The 23,055-nt window shown below is 53.8% G+C and overlaps 1 protein-coding gene across 1 annotated transcript in view; it reads left to right on the forward strand.

The window, feature by feature from the left end:
* The window catches only part of cnih3 (cornichon family AMPA receptor auxiliary protein 3), a 101,793-nt gene that overhangs the window by 24,076 nt on the left and 54,662 nt on the right, over positions 1–23,055 (forward strand). Inside the window, exon 2 of the mRNA XM_067983941.1 lies at positions 9,971–10,039. Within this exon, the coding sequence (XP_067840042.1) occupies positions 9,971–10,039 (69 nt within the window). The remainder of the gene's footprint in view (positions 1–9,970; positions 10,040–23,055) is intronic.

The raw sequence follows: 23,055 nt of genomic DNA on the forward strand, positions 1-23,055 counted from the left end.
CTTTCTCAGACCTTCCCTTTTGTTCTTTCCTCCCCCTCCCCTCCCCCTCTTTCCCTGGTTCTGTACTTGCTTAAAAACTTTAACTCTTTAACATCTTCCAGTTCTAACGAAAGGTCTGTGACCTGAAACGTTAACTCTGTTTCTTTCTCCACAGATGCTGCCTCACTTGCTGAGCTTCTCCAGCATTTTCTGTTTTTATTTCAGATGCTCAGTATCTGTAGTATTTTGCTTTTGATATGGGATACTTTCCTTTATTAGCCGCGGCATAGAACATAAGAGCCTGGAAGTTATGCTAGAACTGTATAAAATACTGGTTAGACCACAGCTTGAGAACTGCGAATAGTTCTGGTTACCACATTACAGGAAAGATGTGATTGCACGAGAGGGGGTACAGAGGAGATTTACGAAGATGTTGCCAGAACTAGAAAATTTTAGCTGTGAGGAAAGATTGGATAGGCTGGGGTTGTTTTCTTTGGAACAGAGGAAGCTGAGGAGAGATTTGATTGAGGTGTATAAAATTATGATGGGCCTAGATAGAGTGGATAGGAAGGACCTATTGCCCTCAGCGAGGGATCAATAACCAGGGGGCATAGATTTAAAGTAATTGGTAGAAGGATTAGAGATGAGCTGAGGAGAATGTTTTTCACCCAGAGGGTGGTGGGGGTCTGGAACTCACTGCCTGAAAGGGTGGTCGAGGCAGAAACCCTTATTGCATTTAAAAGGTACTTGGATGTGGACTTGAAGTGCCATAAACTACAGGGCTAGTGACCAAGAGCTGGAAAGTGGGACTAGGCTGGATGGCTCTTTTTCGGCCAGCACAGTCACGGTGGGCCGAATGGCCTCCTCTGAACCATAAATTTCTATGATTCTATGATTTTGTGTACAGCAGAGGAGGAGGCCATTTGACCCATCCTGCCTGTGCCGGTTCTTTGAAAGAACTATCCAATTAGTCCCATTCCCCTGCACTTTCCCCATAGCCTTATAATTTTTTCCCTTCAAGTATTTATCCAATTCCCTTTTGAAAATTACTATTGACCCTGCTTCCACCGCCCTTTCAGGCAGTGCATTCCAGATCATTACAACTCGCTGCGTAAAAAAAATGTTTCCTCATTTCGCCTCTGGTTCTTTTGCCGATCACCGTAAATCTGTGTCCTCTGGTTACCGACGCTTCTACCACTGAAAACAGTTTCTCCTTATTTTCTCTGTCAAAACCGTTCATGATCTTGAACACCTCTATCAAATCTCCCCTTAACCTTCTCTGTTATAAGAAGAACAACCCCTGTCTCTCCACATAACTGAAGTCCCTCATCCCTGGCACCAATCTAAATCTTTTCTGCACCCTCTCGAAGGCCTTGACATCCTTCCTAAAGTGTGGTGCCCAGAATTGAACACAATACTCCAGCTGAGGCCTAACCAGTGTTTTATGAAGGTTTACCATAACTTCCTTGCTTTTGTACTCTATGCCTCTAATAATAAAGCCCAGGATCCCATATGTTTTTTTTAACAGTCTTCTCAACTTGTCCTGCCACCTTCAAAGATTTGTGTAGTACACCCCCAGGTCTCTCTGTTCCTGCACCCACTTTCAAATTGTATCATTCAGTTCATATTGCCTCTCCTCATTCTTCCTACCAAATTGTATCACTTCACACTTCTCTGTTAAATTTCATCTGCCCTATGTCTGTCCATTTCACCAGTCTGTCTATGTCCTCCTGAAATCTGTTACTATCCTCCACATTGTTTACTACATTTCCGAGTTTCGTGACATCTGCAAACTTTAAAATTATACCCTCCATTCCCAAGTCCAGGTCTTTAATATATATCAAAAAGAGCAGTGGTCCTAATACTGACCCCTGGGGGACACCACTGTTTATTTCCCTCCAGTCTGAAAAACAACCCTTCACCACTACTCTCTGCTTTCTGTCCTTTAGCCAATTTTGTATCCACTCTGCCACTGTCCCTTTAATCCCATGGGCTTTAATTTTGCTAACAAGTTTATTATGTGGTACTTTATCAAATGCCTTTTGAAAGTCCATATACACAACATCAACCACACTACCCTCATCAACCCTCTCCGTTACTTCATTAAAGAACTCAACCAAGTTAGTTGAACATGGTTTGCCTTTAACAAATCCGTGCTGACTTTCATTTATTAGCCCAGACTTTTCCAAGTGCCGATTAAATTTGTCCCGGATTATTGTCTCTAAAAGTTTCCCCACCACTGACGTTAGGCTGTCTGGCCTGTAATTGTCAGGTTTATCCCTCTCCCCTTTTTTGAACGGGGATGTAACATTTGCAATTGTCCAGTCCTCCGGCACCTTCCCCATATCTAAGGAGGATTGGGAGATTGTGGCCAGAGCCTCTGCAGTTTCCACCTCAGTAACCTCGGATGTTCCCATCTGGACCGGGTGACTTTTCTACTTTGAGTGCTGCCAATCTTTTAAGTACCTCCTCTATCTATTTTTATCCTATCCAATATTGCTACTACCTCCTCCTTTACTGCTACAAAGGCAGCATCCTCTTCTCTAGTGAAGACGGATGCGAAGTATTCATTTAGTACCTCAGCCTCCACAAGAAGATCTCCTTTTTTGTCCCTAATTGGTCCCATCCTTCCTTTGACTAACCTTTTACTATTTATATGTTGATGAAAGACTTTTGGGTTCCCTTTTATGTTAGCCGTTAATCTATTCTCATACTCTCTCTTTGCCCCTCTTATTCCCTTTTTTAGATCTTCTCTGTACTTTCTGTATTCAGCCTGGTTCTCTACTGTATTATGAACCTTACATTCATCGTAAGCCTCCTTTTTCTATTTCAATTTAATCTCCATAGGGATTTGTCTCTCTGTAACCGAACCAACTCCTCCTCGAAGGCCTCCCATTGTTCAATTCCTGTTTTGCCTGCTGATTTTTAATTCCAATCCACCTAGAATCACAGAATCACAGAAAGGTTACAGCATGGAAGGAGGCCATTTGGCCCATCGAGTCCGCGCCGGCACTATGTAAGAGCAATCTAGCGAGTCCCACTCCCCTGCCCTATTCCCTTTGTCCTGCAAATTATTTCCTTTCAAGTAGTTATCCAGTTCCCTTTTGAAGGCCATGATTGAATCTGCCTCCACCACCCCCTCGGGCAGTGCATGCTGTGTAAAAAAGTTTCTCCTTATGTCACCTTCGGTTCTTTTGCCAATCACATTAAATCCATGTCCTCCGGTCCTTGACCCTTCTGCCAATGGGAACAGTTTCTCTCTGTCTACTCTGTCTGGACCCTTCATGATTTTGAATACCTCGATCAAATCTCCTCGCAATCGTCTCTGTTCCAAGGAGAACAATCCCAGCTTCTCCAGTTTATCCACGTAACTAAAGTCCCTCATCCCTGGAATCATTCGAGTAAATCTCTTCTGCACCCTCTCTAAGGCCTTCACATTTTTCCTAAAGTGCGGTAACCAGAACTGGACACAATATTCCAGTTGTGGTCGAACCAGTGTTTTATAAAGGTTCATCATGACTTCCATACTTTTGTACTCTATGCCTCTATTTATAAAGCCTAGGATCCCGTATGATTTTTTAACCACTTTCTCAACCTGCCCTGCCACCTTCAACGATTTGTGCACATATACCCCCAGATCTCTCTGTTCCTGTACCCCTTTTAGAATTGCGCCCTCCAGTTTATATTGCCTCTCCTTGTTCTTCCAACCAAAATGCATCACTTTGCATATTTCTGTGTTAAATTTCATCTCCCACCTGTCCACCCATGCCACCAGCCGAGCCATATCCTCTTGAAGATTATCACTATCCTCCTCACTGTTTACTACCCTTCCAAGTTTTGTGTCACCTGCAAATTTTGAAATTGTGCCCTGTACACCCAAGTCCAAGTCATTAATATATATCAAGAAAAGCAGTGGTCCCAGGACCAACCCCTGCGGAACAACACTGTACACCTTCCTCCAGTCTGAAAAACAACCGTTCACCATTACTCTCTGTTTCCTGTCACTTAGCCAATTCTGTATCCATGTTGCTACTGCCCCCTTTATTTCATGGGCCGCAATCTTGATGATAAGCCTACCATGTGGCACGTAATCAAACACCTTTTGAAAGTCCATATACACCACATCAACTGCATTGCCCTCATCGACCTTCTCTGTTACCTAATCAAAAAACTCTATCAAGTTAGTTAAACGCGATTTGCCTTCAACTATTCCGTGCTGGCTTTCCCTAATCAATCCACACTCGTCCAAGTGACTCCTAATTCTGTCCCGGATTATCGTTTCTAAAAGTTTCCCTACCACTGAGGTTAAACTGACTGGCCTACAGTTGCTGGGTTTATCCTCACACCCTTTTTTGAACAAGGGTGTAACATTTTCAATTCTCCAGTCCTCTGGCACCACCCCAGTATCTATGGATGTTTGGAAGATTATGGCCAGTACCTCCGCAATTTCCACCCTTACTTCCCTCAGCAAGCTAGGATGCATCCCATCCGGACCGGGTGACTTATCTACTTTAAGTACAGCTAGCCTTTCTAGTACCTTCTCTTTATCAATTTTTAGCCCATCCAGTATCTCAACTATATCATCCTTTACTGAGACTCTGGCAGCATCTTTTTCCTTGGTAAACACAGATGCAAAGTATTCATTTAGTACCTTGGCCATCCTCTCTGCCCCCATGAGTAGATCACCTTTATGGTCCCTAATCAGCCCCACCCCTCCTCTTACTACCCGTTTACTGTTTTTTTTAATTAGTTCATGGGATGTGGGCGTCGCTGGCGAGGCCAGCATTTATTGTCCACCCCTAATTGCCCTTGAGAAGGTGGTGGTGAGCCGCCTTCTTGAACTGCTGCAGTCTGTGTGGTGAAGGTTCTCCCACAGTGCTGTTAGGAAGGGAGTTCCAGGATTTTGACCCAGCGACGATGAAGGAACGGCGATATATTTCCAAGTCGGGATGGTGTGTGACTTGGAGGGAAACGTGCAGGTGGTGTTGTTCCCATGTGCCTGCTGCCCTTGTCCTTCTAGGTGGTAGAGTTCGTGGGTTTGGGAGGTGCTATTGAAGAAGCCTTGGCGAGTTGCTGCAGTGCATCCTGTGGATGGTACACACTGCAGCCACTGTGCGCCGTTGGTGAAGGGAGTGAATGTTTAGGGTGGTGGATGGGGTGCCAATCAAGCGGGCTGCTTTGTCCTGGATGGTGTCGAGCTTCTTGAGTGTTGTTGGAGCTGCACTCATCCAGGCAAGTGGAGAGGATTCCATCACACTCCTGACTTGCGCCTTGTTGATGGTGGAAAGGCTTTGGGAAGACAGGAGGTGAGTCACTCGCCGCAGAATACCCAGCCTCTGACCAGCTCTTGTAGCCACAGTATTTATATGGCTGGTCCAGTTAAGTTTCTGGTCAATGGTGACCCCCAGGATGTTGATGGTGAGGGATTCGGCGATGGTAATGCCATTGAATGTCAAGGGGAGGTGGTTAGACTCTCTCTTGTTGGAGATGGTCATTGCCTGGCATTTGTCCGGCGTGAATGTTACTTGCCACTTATGAGCCCAAGCCTGGATGTTGTCCAGGTCTTGCTGCATGCGGGCACGGACTGCTTCATTATCTGAGGGGTTGCGAATGGAACTGAACACTGTGCAATCGTCAGCCAACCTCCCCATTTCTGACCTTATGATGGAGGGAGGTCATTGATGAAGCAGCTGAAGATGGTTGGGCCTAGGACACTGCCCTGAGGAACTCCTGCAGCAATGTTCTGGGGCTGAGATGATTGACCTCCAACAACCACTACCATCTTCCTTTGCGCTAGGTATGACTCCAGCCACTGGAGAGTTTTCCCCGATTCCCATTGACTTCAATTTTACTAGGGCTCCTTGGTGCCGCACTCAGTCAAATGCTGCCTTGATGTCAAGGGCAGTCACTCTCACCTCACCTCTGGAATTCAGCTCTTTTGTCCATGTTTGGACCAAGGCTGTAATGTGGTCTGGAGCCGAGTGGTTCTGGCGGAACCCAAACTGAACATCGGTGAGCAGGTTATTGGTGAGTAAGTGCCGCTTGATAGTACTGTCGACGACACCTTCCATCACTTTGCTGATGATTGAGAGTGGACTGATGGGGCGGTAATTGGCCGGATTGGATTTGTCCTGCTTTTTTGGACAGGACGTACCTGGGCAATTTTCCACATTGTCGGGTAGATGCCAGTGTTGTAGCTGTACTGGAACAGTTTGGCTAGAGGCGTGGCTAGTTCTGGAGCACAAGTCTTCAGCACTACAGCTGGGATGTCGTCGAGGCCCATCGTCTTTGTTGTATCCAGTGTACTCAGCCGTTTCTTGATATCACGTGGAGTGAATCGAATTGGCTGAAGACTGGCTTCTGTGATGGTGGGGATATCAGGCGGAGGCCGAGATGGATCATCTACTCGGCACTTCTGGCTGAAGATGGTTGCAAATGCTTCAGCCTTGTCTTTTGCACTCACATGCTGGACTCCACCATCATTGAGGATGGGGATGTTTACAGAGCCTCCTCCTCCCGTTAGTTGTTTAATTGTCCACCATCATTCATGACTGAATGTGGCAGGACTGCAGAGCTTTGATCTGATCCGTTGGTTGTGGGATCGCTTAGCTCTGTCTATAGCATGTTGCTTCCGCTGATTAGCATGCATGTAGTCCTGTGTTGTTGCTTCACCAGGTTGGCACCTCATTTTTCGGTACGCCTGGTGCTGCTCCTGGCATGCTCTTCTACACTCCTCATTGAACCATGGTTGATCCCCTGGCTTGTTGGTAATGGTAGAGTGAGGAATATGCCGGGCCATGAGGTTACAGATTGTGCTGGAATACAATTCTGCTGCTGCTGATGGCCCTCAGCGCCTCATGGATGCCCAATTTTAAGCTGCTAGATCTGTTCTGAATCTATCCCATTTAGCACGGTGGTAGTGCCACACAACACGTATTTACATGCCTGTAGAAGACTTTTGGATTCCCTTTTATGTTGGCCGCCAGTCTATTCTCATACTCTCTCTTTGCCCCTCCTATTTCCTTTTTCACTTCCCCTCTGAACTTTCTATATTCTGTCTGGTTCTCACTCGTTTTATCAACCTGACATTTGTCATTCGCCCCTTTTTTCCATTTCATCTTAAGTCATTATCTCTTTTGTCACCCAGGCAGCTCTGGCTTTCGTTATCCGACCTTTCTGCCACGTGGGAATATGCCTAAACTGTACCCAAACCATCTCCTCTTTAAAGGCCGCCCACTGTTCAGTTACAGTTTTGCCTGCCAATCTTTGATTCCAATCTACCCAGTCCAGATCTGTTCTCATCCCATTGAAATTTGCCCTCCTCCAATTGAGTATTTTTACTTTAGATTAGTCTGTGTCCTTTTCCATGGCTACTCTAAACCTTATGATACTATGATCGTTGCTCCCTAAATGCTCCCCCGCTGACACTTGCTCCACTTGGCCCGCCTCATTCCGTCGAACCAAGTCCAGCAACGTGTCCTTCCTCGTTGGGCCGGAAACATACTGCTTAAGAAAGTTATCCTGAACGCATTTCAAATATTCCTTCCCCTCTTTGGCCCTTTTATTATTATTGTTATCCCAGTCTATATTAGGATAGTTGAAGTCCCCAGATATCACTACTCTATAGCTTTTGCACCTCTCTATAATTTCCTTGCAAATTTGCTTCTCTATATCCTTCCCGCTAGTTGGTGACCTATAGAACACACCCAGTAGTGTAATGGCACCTCTTTTATTTCTTAACTCTAACCAAATAGATTCTGACCTTGACCCCTCCAGGACATCCTCTCTCTCCAGTACTGCAATATTCTCCTTAATCAATACTGCCACCCCCCTCCTTTTTTTCCTTCCCTATTTTTCCTGAACACCTTGTATCCAGGAATATTTAATACCCAATCCTGCCCTTTTTTGAGCCAGGTCTCCATTGTCGCCATGACATCGTATTCCCATGTTGCTATTTGTGCCTGCAGCTCACCAAACTTGTTCATCAGGCTTCGTGCGTTTACATGCATGCACTGCAAACTAGTCTTCGACTTTCTTGTACTCTCTCTTAGTCTGATCCTACCTAATACTGTACTATTACTTGCTCTAGTGCTATCTTTCTTCCCCGATCCTTTATGCCCCTTGTTTCTCCTTTCCATTTCTACATCCTGGTGCTCATCCCCCTGCCAAATTAGTTTAATTAATAATCTCCCCCTCACTGCACTAGTGAACCTCCCCACGAGAACATTGGTCCCAGCTCCATTGAGGTGCAACCCATCCGGACTGTACAGGCCCCACCTTCCCCAGAACTGTTGCCAATGCCCCAGGAATTTAAAGCCCCTCCCTCCTGCACCATCTCTCCAGCCTTGCATTCATCTGCTCTATCCTCCTATTTCTATATTCACTAGCGCGTGGCACCGGGAATAATCCGGAGATCACCACCTTTGAGGTCCTGCTTCTTAATCTCTTTCCTAACTGCTTAAAATCTACCTGCAGGACCTCATCTCTCTTTCTACCTATGTCGTTGGTACTGATATGGACCACAACCTCTGGCTGTTCACCCTCCCCCCCTCCCCAGAATGTTCTGCAGCTGCTCAGTGACATCCTTGACCCTGGCACCAGGGAGGCAACATACCATCCTGAACCTGGGCTAGATCCCTTTTCAACTCACAGAAATTTGCCCTCCTCCAGTTAAGCATTTTCACATTTGATTGCTCCTTGTCCTTTTCCATAACTATGCTAAACCTAATGATATTATGATCACTGTTCCCCAAATGCTTCTCCACTGAAATATGCACCATCTGCCCCACTTCATTCCCCAGAACTAGATCCAGCACTGCTTCCTTCCTGGTTGGGCTGGAAACACACTGTTCCAAATTTGCTCCTCCATCTCCTTCCCACTATTTGGTGGCCTATATTATACACCCAGTAGCATAATAGCTCCTCTATTGTTCCTTAATTCTAACCAAATAGATTCTATCTTTGACCCCTCAACTACATCATCCCTTTCTACTATAACAATCTTCTCTTTTCTAGTGAAATGAGCCCCAGCCTACTCAATCTTTCCTGATAAGTACAACCTCTTAGTTCTGGTATCATCCTGGTGAATCTTTTTTTGCAGCATCTTAAGTGCCTTTACATCCTTTTTATAATATGGAGACCAGAACTGTTCAAAATACTCCAATTGTGGTCTAAGCAAGGTTCTATGCAAGATTAACATAACTTCTCTGCTTTTTAATTCTATCCCTCTAGAAATGAACCTCAGTGCTTGGTTTGCTTTTTTTAAAAGGCCTTATTAACCTGCGTTGCTACTTTTATTGATTTCTGTATCTGTACTCCCAGATCCCTCTGCTCCTCTACCCCGTTTAGACTCTTATTTTCCAAGCAGTATGTGGCCTCCTTATTCTTCCTACCAAAATGTAATACCTCACACTTTTCTATACTGAAATTCATTTGCCAATTACACACCCATTCTGCAAGTTTATTAATGTCTTCCTGTATTTTGTCACAGTCCTCCTCAGTATTAACTACACCCCCCAATTTGGTGGCATCAGCAAATTTTTGAAGCATCTGAGGAGGTTTTCTACGATAAAGACACTATATAAATGCAAGTTGTTGTTGTGTCCATCTGTGTCTGTAAATATGTATATCTATGTGTGTACCTTGGTATTTGTATATTGGAGTGTATCTGAGTGTATATAATGTGTGTGTGTGTGTGTGTATATCTGTCTGCGTGTATTTACATTGTATGTGTGTTACTGTTTGTGTACATCTTTCTGAATGTGTGCATATTCATGTATGCTCACATGGAGCATAAACACCAGCATGGACCTGTTAGGCTGAATGGCCTGTTCCTTTGCTGTAGATTCTTTATAATATACTTCTATGTATTTATATCTCCGTGTGCGTACATCTGTCTCAGTCTGTGTGAATGTACCTGTATCTGCTCCTCCCCCTAGAAATGAACCATGAGGAGTTTAATATCTGACTCTTTCTGTTGGTTGTGTTGCAGATAATTGCATTTGATGAATTACGTACAGACCTCAGGAGCCCAATTGACCAGTGCAATCCTCTCCACGCAGTAAGTACATCACAGCCTGCATACGCCATAGGATAGACGGACTGTTCATTACTGCAAAACCCTCTATATCATACTTACTGCATGAGATGGTTGGCACTGTGGCAGGGGGAAAGAGCTTGTACCAAATGTGGGCACTGAGGAGTGAGTCATCTGGGATCTGTACTCTAACTAAATTGTGCTCTCAGCCCCCTGTGCCCACAGCCTATTCTATGTGTCCTCTGCCGCCTCAGCTATGAGAGGCCCAGACCCGCTCCTCCTCAGTGAAAGTAGAGCCCTCTCCCTCCTCTAAGACCCTGATAGAAACACAGCTCCTGTCCCCTCAGATCCTGATTAGGAACATAGGATCAGGAGGAGGCCATACTGCCTCTCGAGCCTGTTCCGCCATTCAATTTGGCCGAATTGTACCTGAACTCCATCGACATGCCTTGGTTCAGTAACTCTTAATACCCTTACCCAATAGGGGACAAGAAGAACTATGAGCCTACCAGGGGCTGAAAGATTAATTTCAGTTTGGAAAGTTTCAACTGAGCCCCATCCACAACAGCTTCTTGTGGGAGAGAGTTCCAGATTTCCACTCCCCTTTGTGTGAAGAAGTGCTTCCTGACATCACCCCTGAACGGCCGAGCTCTAATTTTAAGGTTATGCCCCCTTGTTCTGGGCTCCCCCACTAGAGGAAATAGTTTCTCTCCGTCTACCCTATCAAATCCTTTAATCATCTTAAACACCTCAATTAGATCACCCCTTAATCATCTTTATTCAAAGGAATACAAGTCCAGTCGACGTAACCTGGCCTCATAATTTAAACCTTTTAGCCCTGGTATCATTCTGCACCCCGCTAAAAGGCCAATATATCCTTCCTGAATCACAGCCCCTGTCGCCTCGGACCTTGATTGAACCACAGCTCCTCTCTCCTTCTGTCTCTGTCTGCTCAGTCCCTGGTGGGTCCTCAGTCTCTCTCCCCTCAGTCTCTCTCACCTCAGTCTCACTCCCCTCAGTCTCTCTCCCCTCAGTCTCACTCCCCTCAGTCTCACTCCCCTCAGTCTCTCTCCCCTCAGTCTCTCTCCCCTCAGTCTCTCTCCCCTCAGTCTCACTCCCCTCAGTCCCTGGTGGGTCCTCAGTCTCTCTCCCCTCAGTCTCTCTCCCCTCAGTCACACTCCCCTCAGTCCCTGGTGGTTCCTCAGTCTCACTCCCCTCAGTCTCACTCCCCTCAGTCTCTCTCCCCTCAGTCTCTCTCCTCTCAGTCTCACTCCCCTCAGTCCCTGGTGGGTCCTCAGTCTCTCTCCCCTCAGTCTCTCTCCCCTCAGTCACACTCCCCTCAGTCCCTGGTGGTTCCTCAGTCTCACTCCCCTCAGTCTCACTCCCCTCAGTCTCACTCCCCTCAGTCCCTGGTGGGTCCTCAGTCTCACTCCCCTCAGTCCCTCTCCCCTCAGTCCCTGGTGGGTCCTCAGTCTCACTCCCCTCAGTCTCACTCCCCTCAGTCTCACTCCCCTCAGTCTCACTCCCCTCAACCTCACTCCCCTCAGTCTCACTCCCCTCATTCTCTCTCCCCTCAGTCTCTCTCCCCTCAGTCTCTCTCCCCTCAGTCTCTCTCCCCTCAGTCTCTCTCCCCTCAGTCTCTCTCCCCTCAGTCCCTGGTGCGTCCTCAGTCTCTCTTCCCTCAGTCCCTGGTGGGCCCTCAGTCCCTCTCCCCTCAGTCCCTCTCCCCTCAGTCCCTCTCCCCTCAGTCCCTCTCCCCTCAGTCTCTCTCCCCTCAGTCCTTGGTGGGTCCTCAGTCTCTCTCCCCTCAGTCCCTCTCCCCTCAGTCTCTCTCCCCTCAGTCCCTGGTGGGCCCTCAGTCCCTCTCCCCTCAGTCCCTCTCCCCTCAGTCCCTCTCCCCTCAGTCCCTGGTGGGCCCTCAGTCCCTCTGCCCTCAGTCCCTCTGCCCTCAGTCCCTCTGCCCTCAGTCCCTCTGCCCTCAGTCCCTCTCCCCTTAGTCCCTGGTGGGTCCTCAGTCTCACTCCCCTCAGTCTCACTCCCCTCAGTCTCACTCCCCTCAGTCTCACTCCCCTCAGTCTCACTCCCCTCAGTCTCACTCCCCTCAGCCTCACTCCCCTCAGTCTCACTCCCCTCAGCCTCACTCCCCTCAGCCTCACTCCCCTCAGTCTCTCTCCCTTCAGTCTCTCTCCCCTCAGTCTCTCTCCCCTCAGTCTCTCTCCCCTCAGTCTCTCTCCCCTCAGTCTCTCTCCCCTCAGTCTCTCTCCCCTCAGTTTCTCTCCCCTCAGTCTCTCTCCCCTCAGTCTCTCTCCCCTCAGTCTCTCTCCCCTCAGTCTCTCTCCCCTCAGTCTCTCTCCCCTCAGTCTCTCTCCCCTCAGTCTCTCTCCCCTCAGTCTCTCTCCCCTCAGTCTCTCTCCCCTCAGTCTCACTCCCCTCAGTCTCACTCCCCTCAGTCCCTGGTGCGTCCACAGTCTCTCTCCCCTCAGTCTCTCTCCCCTCAGTCCCTGGTGGGCCCTCAGTCCCTCTCCCCTCAGTCCCTCTCCCCTCAGTCCCTCTCCCCTCAGTCCCTCTCCCCTCAGTCCCTGGTAGGTCCTCAGTCTCTCTCCCCTCAGTCTCACTCCCCTCAGTCCTTGGTGGGTCCTCAGTCCCTCTCCCCTCAGTCCCTCTCCCCTCAGTCCCTCTCCCCTCAGTCCCTGGTAGGTCCTCAGTCTCTCTCCCCTCAGTCTCACTCCCCTCAGTCCTTGGTGGGCCCTCAGTCCCTCTGCCCTCAGTCCCTCTCCCCTCAGTCCCTGCTGGGCCCTCAGTCCCTCTCCCCTCAGTCTCTGGTGGGCCCTCAGTCCCTCTGCCCTCAGTCCCTCTCCCCTCAGTCCCTGGTGGGCCCTCAGTCTCTCTCCCCTCAGTCTCACTCCCCTCAGTCCCTGGTAGGACCTCAGTCTCTCTCCCCTCAGTCTCACTCCCCTCAGTCTCACTCCCCTCAGTCTCTCTCCCCTCTGTCCCTGGTAGGTTCTCAGTCTCTCTCCCCTCAGTCTCACTCCCCTCAGTCCCTGGTAGGACCTCAGTCTCTCTCCCCTCAGTCTCACTCCCCTCAGTCTCTCTCCCCTCAGTCTCTCTCCCCTCTGTCCCTGGTAGGTTCTCAGTCTCTCTCCCCTCAGTCTCTCTCCCCTCATTCTCTCTCCCCTCAGTCTCTCTCCCCTCAGTCTCACTCCCCTCAGTCCATGGTAGGTCCTCAGTCTCACTCCCCTCAGTCTCACTCCCCTCAGTCTCTCTCCCCTCAGTCTCTCTCCCCTCTGTCCCTCTCCCTTCAGTCTCACTCCCCTCAGTCCCTGGTGGGTCCTCAGTCTCTCTCCCCTCACTCTCTCTCCCCTCAGTCTCTCTCCCCTCAGTCTCTCTCCCCTCAGTCTCACTCCCCTCAGTCTCACTCCCCTCAGTCTCTCTCCCCTCAGTCTCTCTCCCCTCAGTCCCTGGTGGGCCCTCAGTCCCTCTCCCCTCAGTCTCACTCCCCTCAGTCCCTGGTAGGTCCTCAGTCTCACTCCCCTCAGTCTCACTCCCCTCAGTCTCTCTCCCCTCAGTCCCTCTCCCTTCAGTCTCTCTCCCCTCAGTCCCTGGTGGGCCCTCAGTCTCTCTCCCCTCAGTCTCTCTCCCCTCAGTCCCTCTCCCCTCAGTCTCTCTCCCCTCAGTCTCTCTCCCCTCAGTCTCTCTCCCCTCAGTCTCTCTCCCCTCAGTCTTTCTCCCCTCAGTCCCTGGTGGGTCCTCAGTCTCTCTCCCCTCAGTCTCTCTCCCCTCAGTCCCTGGTGGGCCCTCAGTCTCTCTCCCCTCAGTCTCTCTCCCCTCAGTCTCTCTCCCCTCAGTCTCTCTCCCCTCAGTCTCTCTCGCCTCAGTCTTTCTCCCCTCAGTCCCTGGTGGGTCCTCAGTCTCTCTCCCCTCAGTCTCTCTCCCCTCAGTCCCTGGTGGGTCCTCAGTCTCTCTCCCCTCAGTCTCACTCCCCTCAGTCTCTCTCCCCTCAGTCTCACTCCCCTTAGTCCCTGGTGGGTTTTCAGTCTCACTCCCCTCAGTCTCACTCCCCTCAGTCTCACTCCCCTCAGTCTCACTCCCCTCAGTCTCACTCCCCTCAGTCCCTGGTGCGTCCTCAGTCTCACTCCCCTCAGTCCCTCTCCACTCAGTCCCTGGTGGGTCCTCAGTTTCACTCCCCTCAGTCTCACTCCCCTCAGTCTCACTCCCCTCAGTCTCACTCCCCTCAGTCTCACTCCCCTCAGTCTCACTCCCCTCAGTCTCACTCCCCTCAGTCCCTGGTGCGTCCTCAGTCTCACTCCCCTCAGTCCCTCTCCCCTCAGTCCCTGGTGCGTCCTCAGTCTCACTCCCCTCAGTCCCTGGTGCGTCCTCAGTCTCACTCCCCTCAGTCCCTGGTGCGTCCTCAGTCTCTCTCCCCTCAGTCTCTCTCCCCTCAGTCTCTCTCCCCTCAGTCTCTCTCCCCTCAGTCTCTCTCCCCTCAGTCTCACTCCCCTCAGTCTCTCTCCCCTCAGTCTCTCTCCCCTCAGTCTCTCTCCCCTCAGTCTCACTCCCCTCAGTCTCTCTCCCCTCAGTCTCTCTCCCCTCAGTCTCTCTCCCCTCAGTCTCTCTCCCCTCAGTCTCTCTCCCCTCAGTCTCACTCCCCTCAGTCTCTCTCCCCTCAGTCTCTCTCCCCTCAGTCTCTCTCCCCTCAGTCTCTCTCCCCTCAGCCTCACTCCCCTCAGTCTCTCTCCCCTCAGTCTCTCTCCCCTCAGTCTCTCTCCCCTCAGTCTCTCTCCCCTCAGTCTCTCTCCCCTCAGTCTCTCTCCCCTCAGTCACTCTCCCCTCAGTCTCTCTCCCCTCAGTCCCTGGTGCGTCCTCAGTCTCTCTCCCCTCAGTCCCTGGTGGGCCCTCAGTCCCTCTCCCCTCAGTCCCTCTCCCCTCAGTCCCTCTCCCCTCAGTCCCTCTCCCCTCAGTCTCTCTCCCCTCAGTCCTTGGTGGGTCCTCAGTCTCTCTCCCCTCAGTCCCTCTCCCCTCAGTCTCTCTCCCCTCAGTCCCTGGTGGGCCCTCAGTCCCTCTCCCCTCAGTCCCTCTCCCCTCAGTCCCTCTCCCCTCAGTCCCTGGTGGGCCCTCAGTCCCTCTGCCCTCAGTCCCTCTGCCCTCAGTCCCTCTGCCCTCAGTCCCTCTGCCCTCAGTCCCTCTCCCCTTAGTCCCTGGTGGGTCCTCAGTCTCACTCCCCTCAGTCTCACTCCCCTCAGTCTCACTCCCCTCAGTCTCACTCCCCTCAGCCTCACTCCCCTCAGCCTCACTCCCCTCAGCCTCACTCCCCTCAGCCTCACTCCCGTCAGTCTCTCTCCCTTCAGTCTCTCTCCCCTCAGTCTCTCTCCCCTCAGTCTCTCTCCCCTCAGTCTCTCTCCCCTCAGTCTCTCTCCCCTCAGTCTCTCTCCCCTCAGTCTCTCTCCCCTCAGTTTCTCTCCCCTCAGTCTCTCTCCCCTCAGTCTCTCTCCCCTCAGTCTCTCTCCCCTCAGTCTCTCTCCCCTCAGTCTCTCTCCCCTCAGTCTCTCTCCCCTCAGTCTCTCTCCCCTCAGTCTCACTCCCCTCAGTCCCTGGTGCGTCCACAGTCTCTCTCCCCTCAGTCTCTCTCCCCTCAGTCCCTGGTGGGCCCTCAGTCCCTCTCCCCTCAGTCCCTCTCCCCTCAGTCCCTCTCCCCTCAGTCCCTCTCCCCTCAGTCCCTGGTAGGTCCTCAGTCTCTCTCCCCTCAGTCTCACTCCCCTCAGTCCTTGGTGGGTCCTCAGTCCCTCTCCCCTCAGTCCCTCTCCCCTCAGTCCCTCTCCCCTCAGTCCCTGGTAGGTCCTCAGTCTCTCTCCCCTCAGTCTCACTCCCCTCAGTCCTTGGTGGGCCCTCAGTCCCTCTGCCCTCAGTCCCTCTCCCCTCAGTCCCTGCTGGGCCCTCAGTCCCTCTCCCCTCAGTCTCTGGTGGGCCCTCAGTCCCTCTGCCCTCAGTCCCTCTCCCCTCAGTCCCTGGTGGGCCCTCAGTCTCTCTCCCCTCAGTCTCACTCCCCTCAGTCCCTGGTAGGACCTCAGTCTCTCTCCCCTCAGTCTCACTCCCCTCAGTCTCACTCCCCTCAGTCTCTCTCCCCTCTGTCCCTGGTAGGTTCTCAGTCTCTCTCCCCTCAGTCTCACTCCCCTCAGTCCCTGGTAGGACCTCAGTCTCTCTCCCCTCAGTCTCACTCCCCTCAGTCTCTCTCCCCTCAGTCTCTCTCCCCTCTGTCCCTGGTAGGTTCTCAGTCTCTCTCCCCTCAGTCTCTCTCCCCTCAGTCTCTCTCCCCTCAGTCTCTCTCCCCTCAGTCTCACTCCCCTCAGTCCATGGTAGGTCCTCAGTCTCACTCCCCTCAGTCTCACTCCCCTCAGTCTCTCTCCCCTCAGTCTCTCTCCCCTCTGTCCCTCTCCCTTCAGTCTCACTCCCCTCAGTCCCTGGTGGGTCCTCAGTCTCTCTCCCCTCACTCTCTCTCCCCTCAGTCTCTCTCCCCTCAGTCTCTCTCCCCTCAGTCTCTCTCCCCTCAGTCTCACTCCCCTCAGTCTCACTCCCCTCAGTCTCTCTCCCCTCAGTCTCTCTCCCCTCAGTCCCTGGTGGGCCCTCAGTCCCTCTCCCCTCAGTCTCACTCCCCTCAGTCCCTGGTAGGTCCTCAGTCTCACTCCCCTCAGTCTCACTCCCCTCAGTCTCACTCCCCTCAGTCTCTCTCCCCTCAGTCCCTCTCCCTTCAGTCTCTCTCCCCTCAGTCCCTGGTGGGCCCTCAGTCTCTCTCCCCTCAGTCTCTCTCCCCTCAGTCCCTCTCCCCTCAGTCTCTCTCCCCTCAGTCTCTCTCCCCTCAGTCTCTCTCCCCTCAGTCTCTCTCCCCTCAGTCTTTCTCCCCTCAGTCCCTGGTGGGTCCTCAGTCTCTCTCCCCTCAGTCTCTCTCCCCTCAGTCTCTCTCCCCTCAGTCTTTCTCCCCTCAGTCCCTGGTGGGTCCTCAGTCTCTCTCCCCTCAGTCTCTCTCCCCTCAGTCCCTGGTGGGCCCTCAGTCTCTCTCCCCTCAGTCTCTATCCCCTCAGTCTCTCTCCCCTCAGTCTCTCTCCCCTCAGTCTCTCTCGCCTCAGTCTTTCTCCCCTCAGTCCCTGGTGGGTCCTCAGTCTCTCTCCCCTCAGTCTCTCTCCCCTCAGTCCCTGGTGGGTCCTCAGTCTCTCTCCCCTCAGTCTCACTCCCCTCAGTCTCTCTCCCCTCAGTCTCACTCCCCTTAGTCCCTGGTGGGTCTTCAGTCTCACTCCCCTCAGTCTCACTCCCCTCAGTCTCACTCCCCTCAGTCTCACTCCCCTCAGTCTCACTCCCCTCAGTCCCTGGTGCGTCCTCAGTCTCACTCCCCTCAGTCCCTCTCCACTCAGTCCCTGGTGGGTCCTCAGTCTCACTCCCCTCAGTCTCACTCCCCTCAGTCTCACTCCCCTCAGTCTCACTCCCCTCAGTCTCACTCCCCTCAGTCTCACTCCCCTCAGTCTCACTCCCCTCAGTCTCACTCCCCTCAGTCCCTGGTGCGTCCTCAGTCTCACTCCCCTCAGTCCCTCTCCCCACAGTCCCTGGTGCGTCCTCAGTCTCACTCCCCTCAGTCCCTGGTGCGTCCTCAGTCTCACTCCCCTCAGTCCCTGGTGCGTCCTCAGTCTCTCTCCCCTCAGTCTCTCTCCCCTCAGTCTCTCTCCCCTCAGTCTCTCTCCCCTCAGTCTCTCTCCCCTCAGTCTCACTCCCCTCAGTCTCTCTCCCCTCAGTCTCTCTCCCCTCAGTCTCTCTCCCCTCAGTCTCTCTCCCCTCAGTCTCACTCCCCTCAGTCTCTCTCCCCTCAGTCTCTCTCCCCTCAGTCTCTCTCCCCTCAGTCTCTCTCCCCTCAGTCTCTCTCCCCTCAGTCTCACTCCCCTCAGTCTCTCTCCCCTCAGTCTCTCTCCCCTCAGTCTCTCTCCCCTCAGTCTCTCTCCCCTCAGCCTCACTCCCCTCAGTCTCTCTCCCCTCAGTCTCTCTCCCCTCAGTCTCTCTCCCCTCAGTCTCTCTCCCCTCAGTCTCTCTCCCCTCAGTCTCTCTCCCCTCAGTCCCTGGTGGGTCCTCAGTCTCTCTCCCCTCAGTCTCTCTCCCCTCAGTCTCTCTCCCCTCAGTCTCTCTCCCCTCAGTCTCTCTCCCCTCAGTCTCACTCTCCTCAGTCTCTCTCCCCTCAGTCTCACTCCCCTCAGTCCATGGTAGGTCCTCAGTCTCACTCCCCTCAGTCTCACACCCCTCAGTCTCTCTCCCCTCAGTCTCTCTCCCCTCTGTCCCTCTCCCTTCAGTCTCACTCCCCTCAGTCCCTGGTGGGTCCTCAGTCTCTCTCCCCTCAGTCTCTCTCCCCTCAGTCTCTCTCCCCTCAGTCTCTCTCCCCTCAGTCTCTCTCCCCTCAGTCTCACTCCCCTCAGTCTCACTCCCCTCAGTCTCTCTCCCCTCAGTCTCTCTCCCCTCAGTCTCTCTCCCCTCAGTCCCTGGTGGGCCCTCAGTCCCTCTCCCCTCATTCTCACTCCCCTCAGTCCCTGGTAGGTCCTCAGTCTCACTCCCCTCAGTCTCACTCCCCTCAGTCTCTCTCCCCTCAGTCCCTCTCCCTTCAGTCTCTCTCCCCTCAGTCCCTGGTGGGCCCTCAGTCTCTCTCCCCTCAGTCTCTCTCCCCTCAGTCCCTCTCCCCTCAGTCTCTCTCCCCTCAGTCTCTCTCCCCTCAGTCTCTCTCCCCTCAGTCTCTCTCCCCTCAGTCTCTCTCCCCTCAGTCTCTCTCCCCTCAGTCTCTCTCCCCTCAGTCTCTCTCCCCTCAGTCTTTCTCCCCTCAGTCCCTGGTGGGTCCTCAGTCTCTCTCCCCTCAGTCTCTCTCCCCTCAGTCTCTCTCCCCTCAGTCTCTCTCCCCTCAGTCTTTCTCCCCTCAGTCCCTGGTGGGTCCTCAGTCTCTCTCCCCTCAGTCTCTCTCCCCTCAGTCCCTGGTGGGCCCTCAGTCTCTCTCCCCTCAGTCTCTCTCCCCTCAGTCTCTCTCCCCTCAGTCTCTCTCCCCTCAGTCTCTCTCCCCTCAGTCTCTCTCCCCTCAGTCTTTCTCCCCTCAGTCCCTGGTGGGTCCTCAGTCTCTCTCCCCTCAGTCTCTCTCCCCTCAGTCCCTGGTGGGTCCTCAGTCTCTCTCCCCTCAGTCTCACTCCCCTCAGTCTCTCTCCCCTCAGTCTCACTCCCCTTAGTCCCTGGTGGGTCTTCAGTCTCACTCCCCTCAGTCTCACTCCCCTCAGTCTCACTCCCCTCAGTCTCACTCCCCTCAGTCTCACTCCCCTCAGTCTCACTCCCCTCAGTCTCACTCCCCTCAGTCTCACTTCCCTCAGTCCCTGGTGCGTCCTCAGTCTCACTCCCCTCAGTCCCTCTCCACTCAGTCCCTGGTGGGTCCTCAGTCTCACTCCCCTCAGTCTCACTCCCCTCAGTCTCACTCCCCTCAGTCTCACTCCCCTCAGTCTCACTCCCCTCAGTCTCACTCCCCTCAGTCCCTGGTGCGTCCTCAGTCTCACTCCCCTCAGTCTCACTCCCCTCAGTCTCACTCCCCTCAGTCTCACTCCCCTCAGTCTCACTCCCCTCAGTCCCTGGTGCGTCCTCAGTCTCACTCCCCTCAGTCCCTCTCCCCTCAGTCCCTGGTGCGTCCTCAGTCTCACTCCCCTCAGTCCCTGGTGCGTCCTCAGTCTCACTCCCCTCAGTCCCTGGTGCGTCCTCAGTCTCTCTCCCCTCAGTCCCTGGTGGGTCCTCAGTCTCTCTCCCCTCAGTCTCACTCCCCTCAGTCTCTCTCCCCTCAGTCTCACTCCCCTTCGTCCCTGGTGGGTCTTCAGTCTCACTCCCCTCAGTCTCACTCCCCTCAGTCTCACTCCCCTCAGTCTCACTCCCCTCAGTCTCACTCCCCTCAGTCTCACTCCCCTCAGTCCCTGGTGCGTCCTCAGTCTCACTCCCCTCAGTCCCTCTCCACTCAGTCCCTGGTGGGTCCTCAGTCTCACTCCCCTCAGTCTCACTCCCCTCAGTCTCACTCCCCTCAGTCTCACTCCCCTCAGTCTCACTCCCCTCAGTCTCACTCCCCTCAGTCTCACTCCCCTCAGTCTCACTCCCCTCAGTCCCTGGTGCGTCCTCAGTCTCACTCCCCTCAGTCTCACTCCCCTCAGTCTCACTCCCCTCAGTCTCACTCCCCTCAGTCTCACTCCCCTCAGTCTCACTCCCCTCAGTCTCACTCCCCTCAGTCTCACTCCCCTCAGTCTCACTCCCCTCAGTCCCTGGTGCGTCCTCAGTCTCACTCCCCTCAGTCCCTCTCCCCTCAGTCCCTGGTGCGTCCTCAGTCTCACTCCCCTCAGTCCCTGGTGCGTCCTCAGTCTCACTCCCCTCAGTCCCTGGTGCGTCCTCAGTCTCTCTCCCCTCAGTCTCTCTCCCCTCAGTCTCTCTCCCCTCAGTCTCTCTCCCCTCAGTCTCTCTCCCCTCAGTCTCTCTCCCCTCAGTCTCACTCCCCTCAGTCTCTCTCCCCTCAGTCTCTCTCCCCTCAGTCTCTCTCCCCTCAGTCTCTCTCCCCTCAGTCTCTCTCCCCTCAGTCTCTCTCCCCTCAGTCTCTCTCCCCTCAGTCTCTCTCCCCTCAGTCTCTCTCCCCTCAGTCTCACTCCCCTCAGTCTCTCTCCCCTCAGTCTCTCTCCCCTCAGTCTCTCTCCCCTCAGCCTCACTCCCCTCAGTCTCTCTCCCCTCAGTCTCTCTCCCCTCAGTCTCTCTCCCCTCAGTCTCTCTCCCCTCAGTCTCTCTCCCCTCAGTCTCTCTCCCCTCAGTCTCTCTCCCCTCAGTCTCTCTCCCCTCAGTCTCTCTCCCCTCAGTCCCTGGTGGGTCCTCAGTCTCTCTCCCCTCAGTCTCTCTCCCCTCAGTCTCTCTCCCCTCAGTCTCTCTCCCCTCAGTCTCACTCTCCTCAGTCTCTCTCCCCTCAGTCTCACTCCCCTCAGTCCTTGGTGGGCCCTCAGTCTCTCTCCCCTCAGTCTCACTCCCCTCAGTCTCTCTCCCCTCAGTCTCACTCCCCTCAGTCTCACTCCCCTCAGTCTCACTCCCCTCAGTCCTTGGTGGGCCCTCAGTCTCTCTCCCCTCAGTCTCACTCCCCTCAGTCTCTCTCCCCTCAGTCTCTCTCCCCTCAGTCTCTCTCCCCTCAGTCTCTCTCCCCTCAGTCTCACTCTCCTCAGTCTCTCTCCCCTCAGTCTCACTCCCCTCAGTCCTTGGTGGGCCCTCAGTCTCTCTCCCCTCAGTCTCACTCCCCTCAGTCTCTCTCCCCTCAGTCTCACTCCCCTCAGTCTCTCTCCCCTCAGTCTCACTCCCCTCAGTCCTTGGTGGGCCCTCAGTCTCTCTCCCCTCAGTCTCTCTCCCCTCAGTCTCTCTCCCCTCAGTCCCACTCCCCTCAGTCTCTCTCCCCTCAGTCTCTCTCCCCTCAGTCTCTCTCCCCTCAGCCTCTCTCCCCTCAGTCCCTGGTGGGCCCTCAGTCCCTCTGCCCTCAGTCCCTCTCCCCTCAGTCCCTCTCCCCTCAGTCCCTCTCCCCTCAGTCCCTCTCCCCTCAGTCCCTCTCCCCTCAGTCTCTCTCCCCTCAGTCTCTCTCCCCTCAGTCTCTCTCCCCTCAGTCTCTCTCCCCTCAGTCTCTCTCCCCTCAGTCTCACTCCCCTCAGTCCATGGTAGGTCCTCAGTCTCACTCCCCTCAGTCTCACTCCCCTCAGTCTCTCTCCCCTCAGTCTCTCTCCCCTCTGTCCCTCTCCCTTCAGTCTCACTCCCCTCAGTCCCTGGTGGGTCCTCAGTCTCTCTCCCCTCAGTCTCTCTCCCCTCAGTCTCTCTCCCCTCAGTCTCACTCCCCTCAGTCTCTCTCCCCTCAGTCTCTCTCCCCTCAGTCTCTCTCCCCTCAGTCCCTGGTGGGCCCTCAGTCTCACTCCCCTCAGTCCCTGGTAGGTCCTCAGTCTCACTCAGTCTCTCTCCCCTCAGTCTCTCTCCCCTCAGTCCCTGGTGGGCCCTCAGTCTCTCTCCCCTCTGTCCCTCTCCCTTCAGTCTCACTCCCCTCAGTCCCTGGTGGGTCCTCAGTCTCTCTCCCCTCAGTCTCTCTCCCCTCAGTCTCTCTCCCCTCAGTCCCTGGTGGGCCCTCAGTCTCTCTCCCCTCAGTCTCTCTCCCCTCAGTCCCTCTCCCCTCAGTCCCTCTCCCCTCAGTCTCTCTCCCCTCAGTCTCTCTCCCCTCAGTCTCTCTCCCCTCAGTCTCTCTCCCCTCAGTCTCTCTCCCCTCAGTCTCTCTCCCCTCAGTCTTTCTCCCCTCAGTCCCTGGTGGGTCCTCAGTCTCTCTCCCCTCAGTCTCTCTCCCCTCAGTCTCTCTCCCCTCAGTCTCTCTCCCCTCAGTCTTTCTCCCCTCAGTCCCTGGTGGGTCCTCAGTCTCTCTCCCCTCAGTCTCTCTCCCCTCAGTCCCTGGTGGGCCCTCAGTCTCTCTCCCCTCAGTCTCTCTCCCCTCAGTCTCTCTCCCCTCAGTCTCTCTCCCCTCAGTCTCTCTCGCCTCAGTCTTTCTCCCCTCAGTCCCTGCTGGGTCCTCAGTCTCTCTCCCCTCAGTCTCTCTCCCCTCAGTCCCTGATGGGTCCTCAGTCTCTCTCCCCTCAGTCTCACTCCCCTCAGTCTCTCTCCCCTCAGTCTCACTCCCCTTAGTCCCTGGTGGGTCTTCAGTCTCACTCCCCTCAGTCTCACTCCCCTCAGTCTCACTCCCCTCAGTCTCACTCCCCTCAGTCTCACTCCCCTCAGTCTCACTCCCCTCAGTCCCTGGTGCGTCCTCAGTCTCACTCCCCTCAGTCCCTCTCCACTCAGTCCCTGGTGGGTCCTCAGTCTCACTCCCCTCAGTCTCACTCCCCTCAGTCTCACTCCCCTCAGTCTCACTCCCCTCAGTCTCACTCCCCTCAGTCTCACTCCCCTCAGTCTCACTCCCCTCAGTCTCACTCCCCTCAGTCTCACTCCCCTCAGTCCCTGGTGCGTCCTCAGTCTCA

The sequence above is a fragment of the Heptranchias perlo genome, chromosome 5, assembly GCF_035084215.1.
Source record: "Heptranchias perlo isolate sHepPer1 chromosome 5, sHepPer1.hap1, whole genome shotgun sequence".
In the NCBI taxonomy this organism is placed as follows: domain Eukaryota; kingdom Metazoa; phylum Chordata; class Chondrichthyes; order Hexanchiformes; family Hexanchidae; genus Heptranchias; species Heptranchias perlo.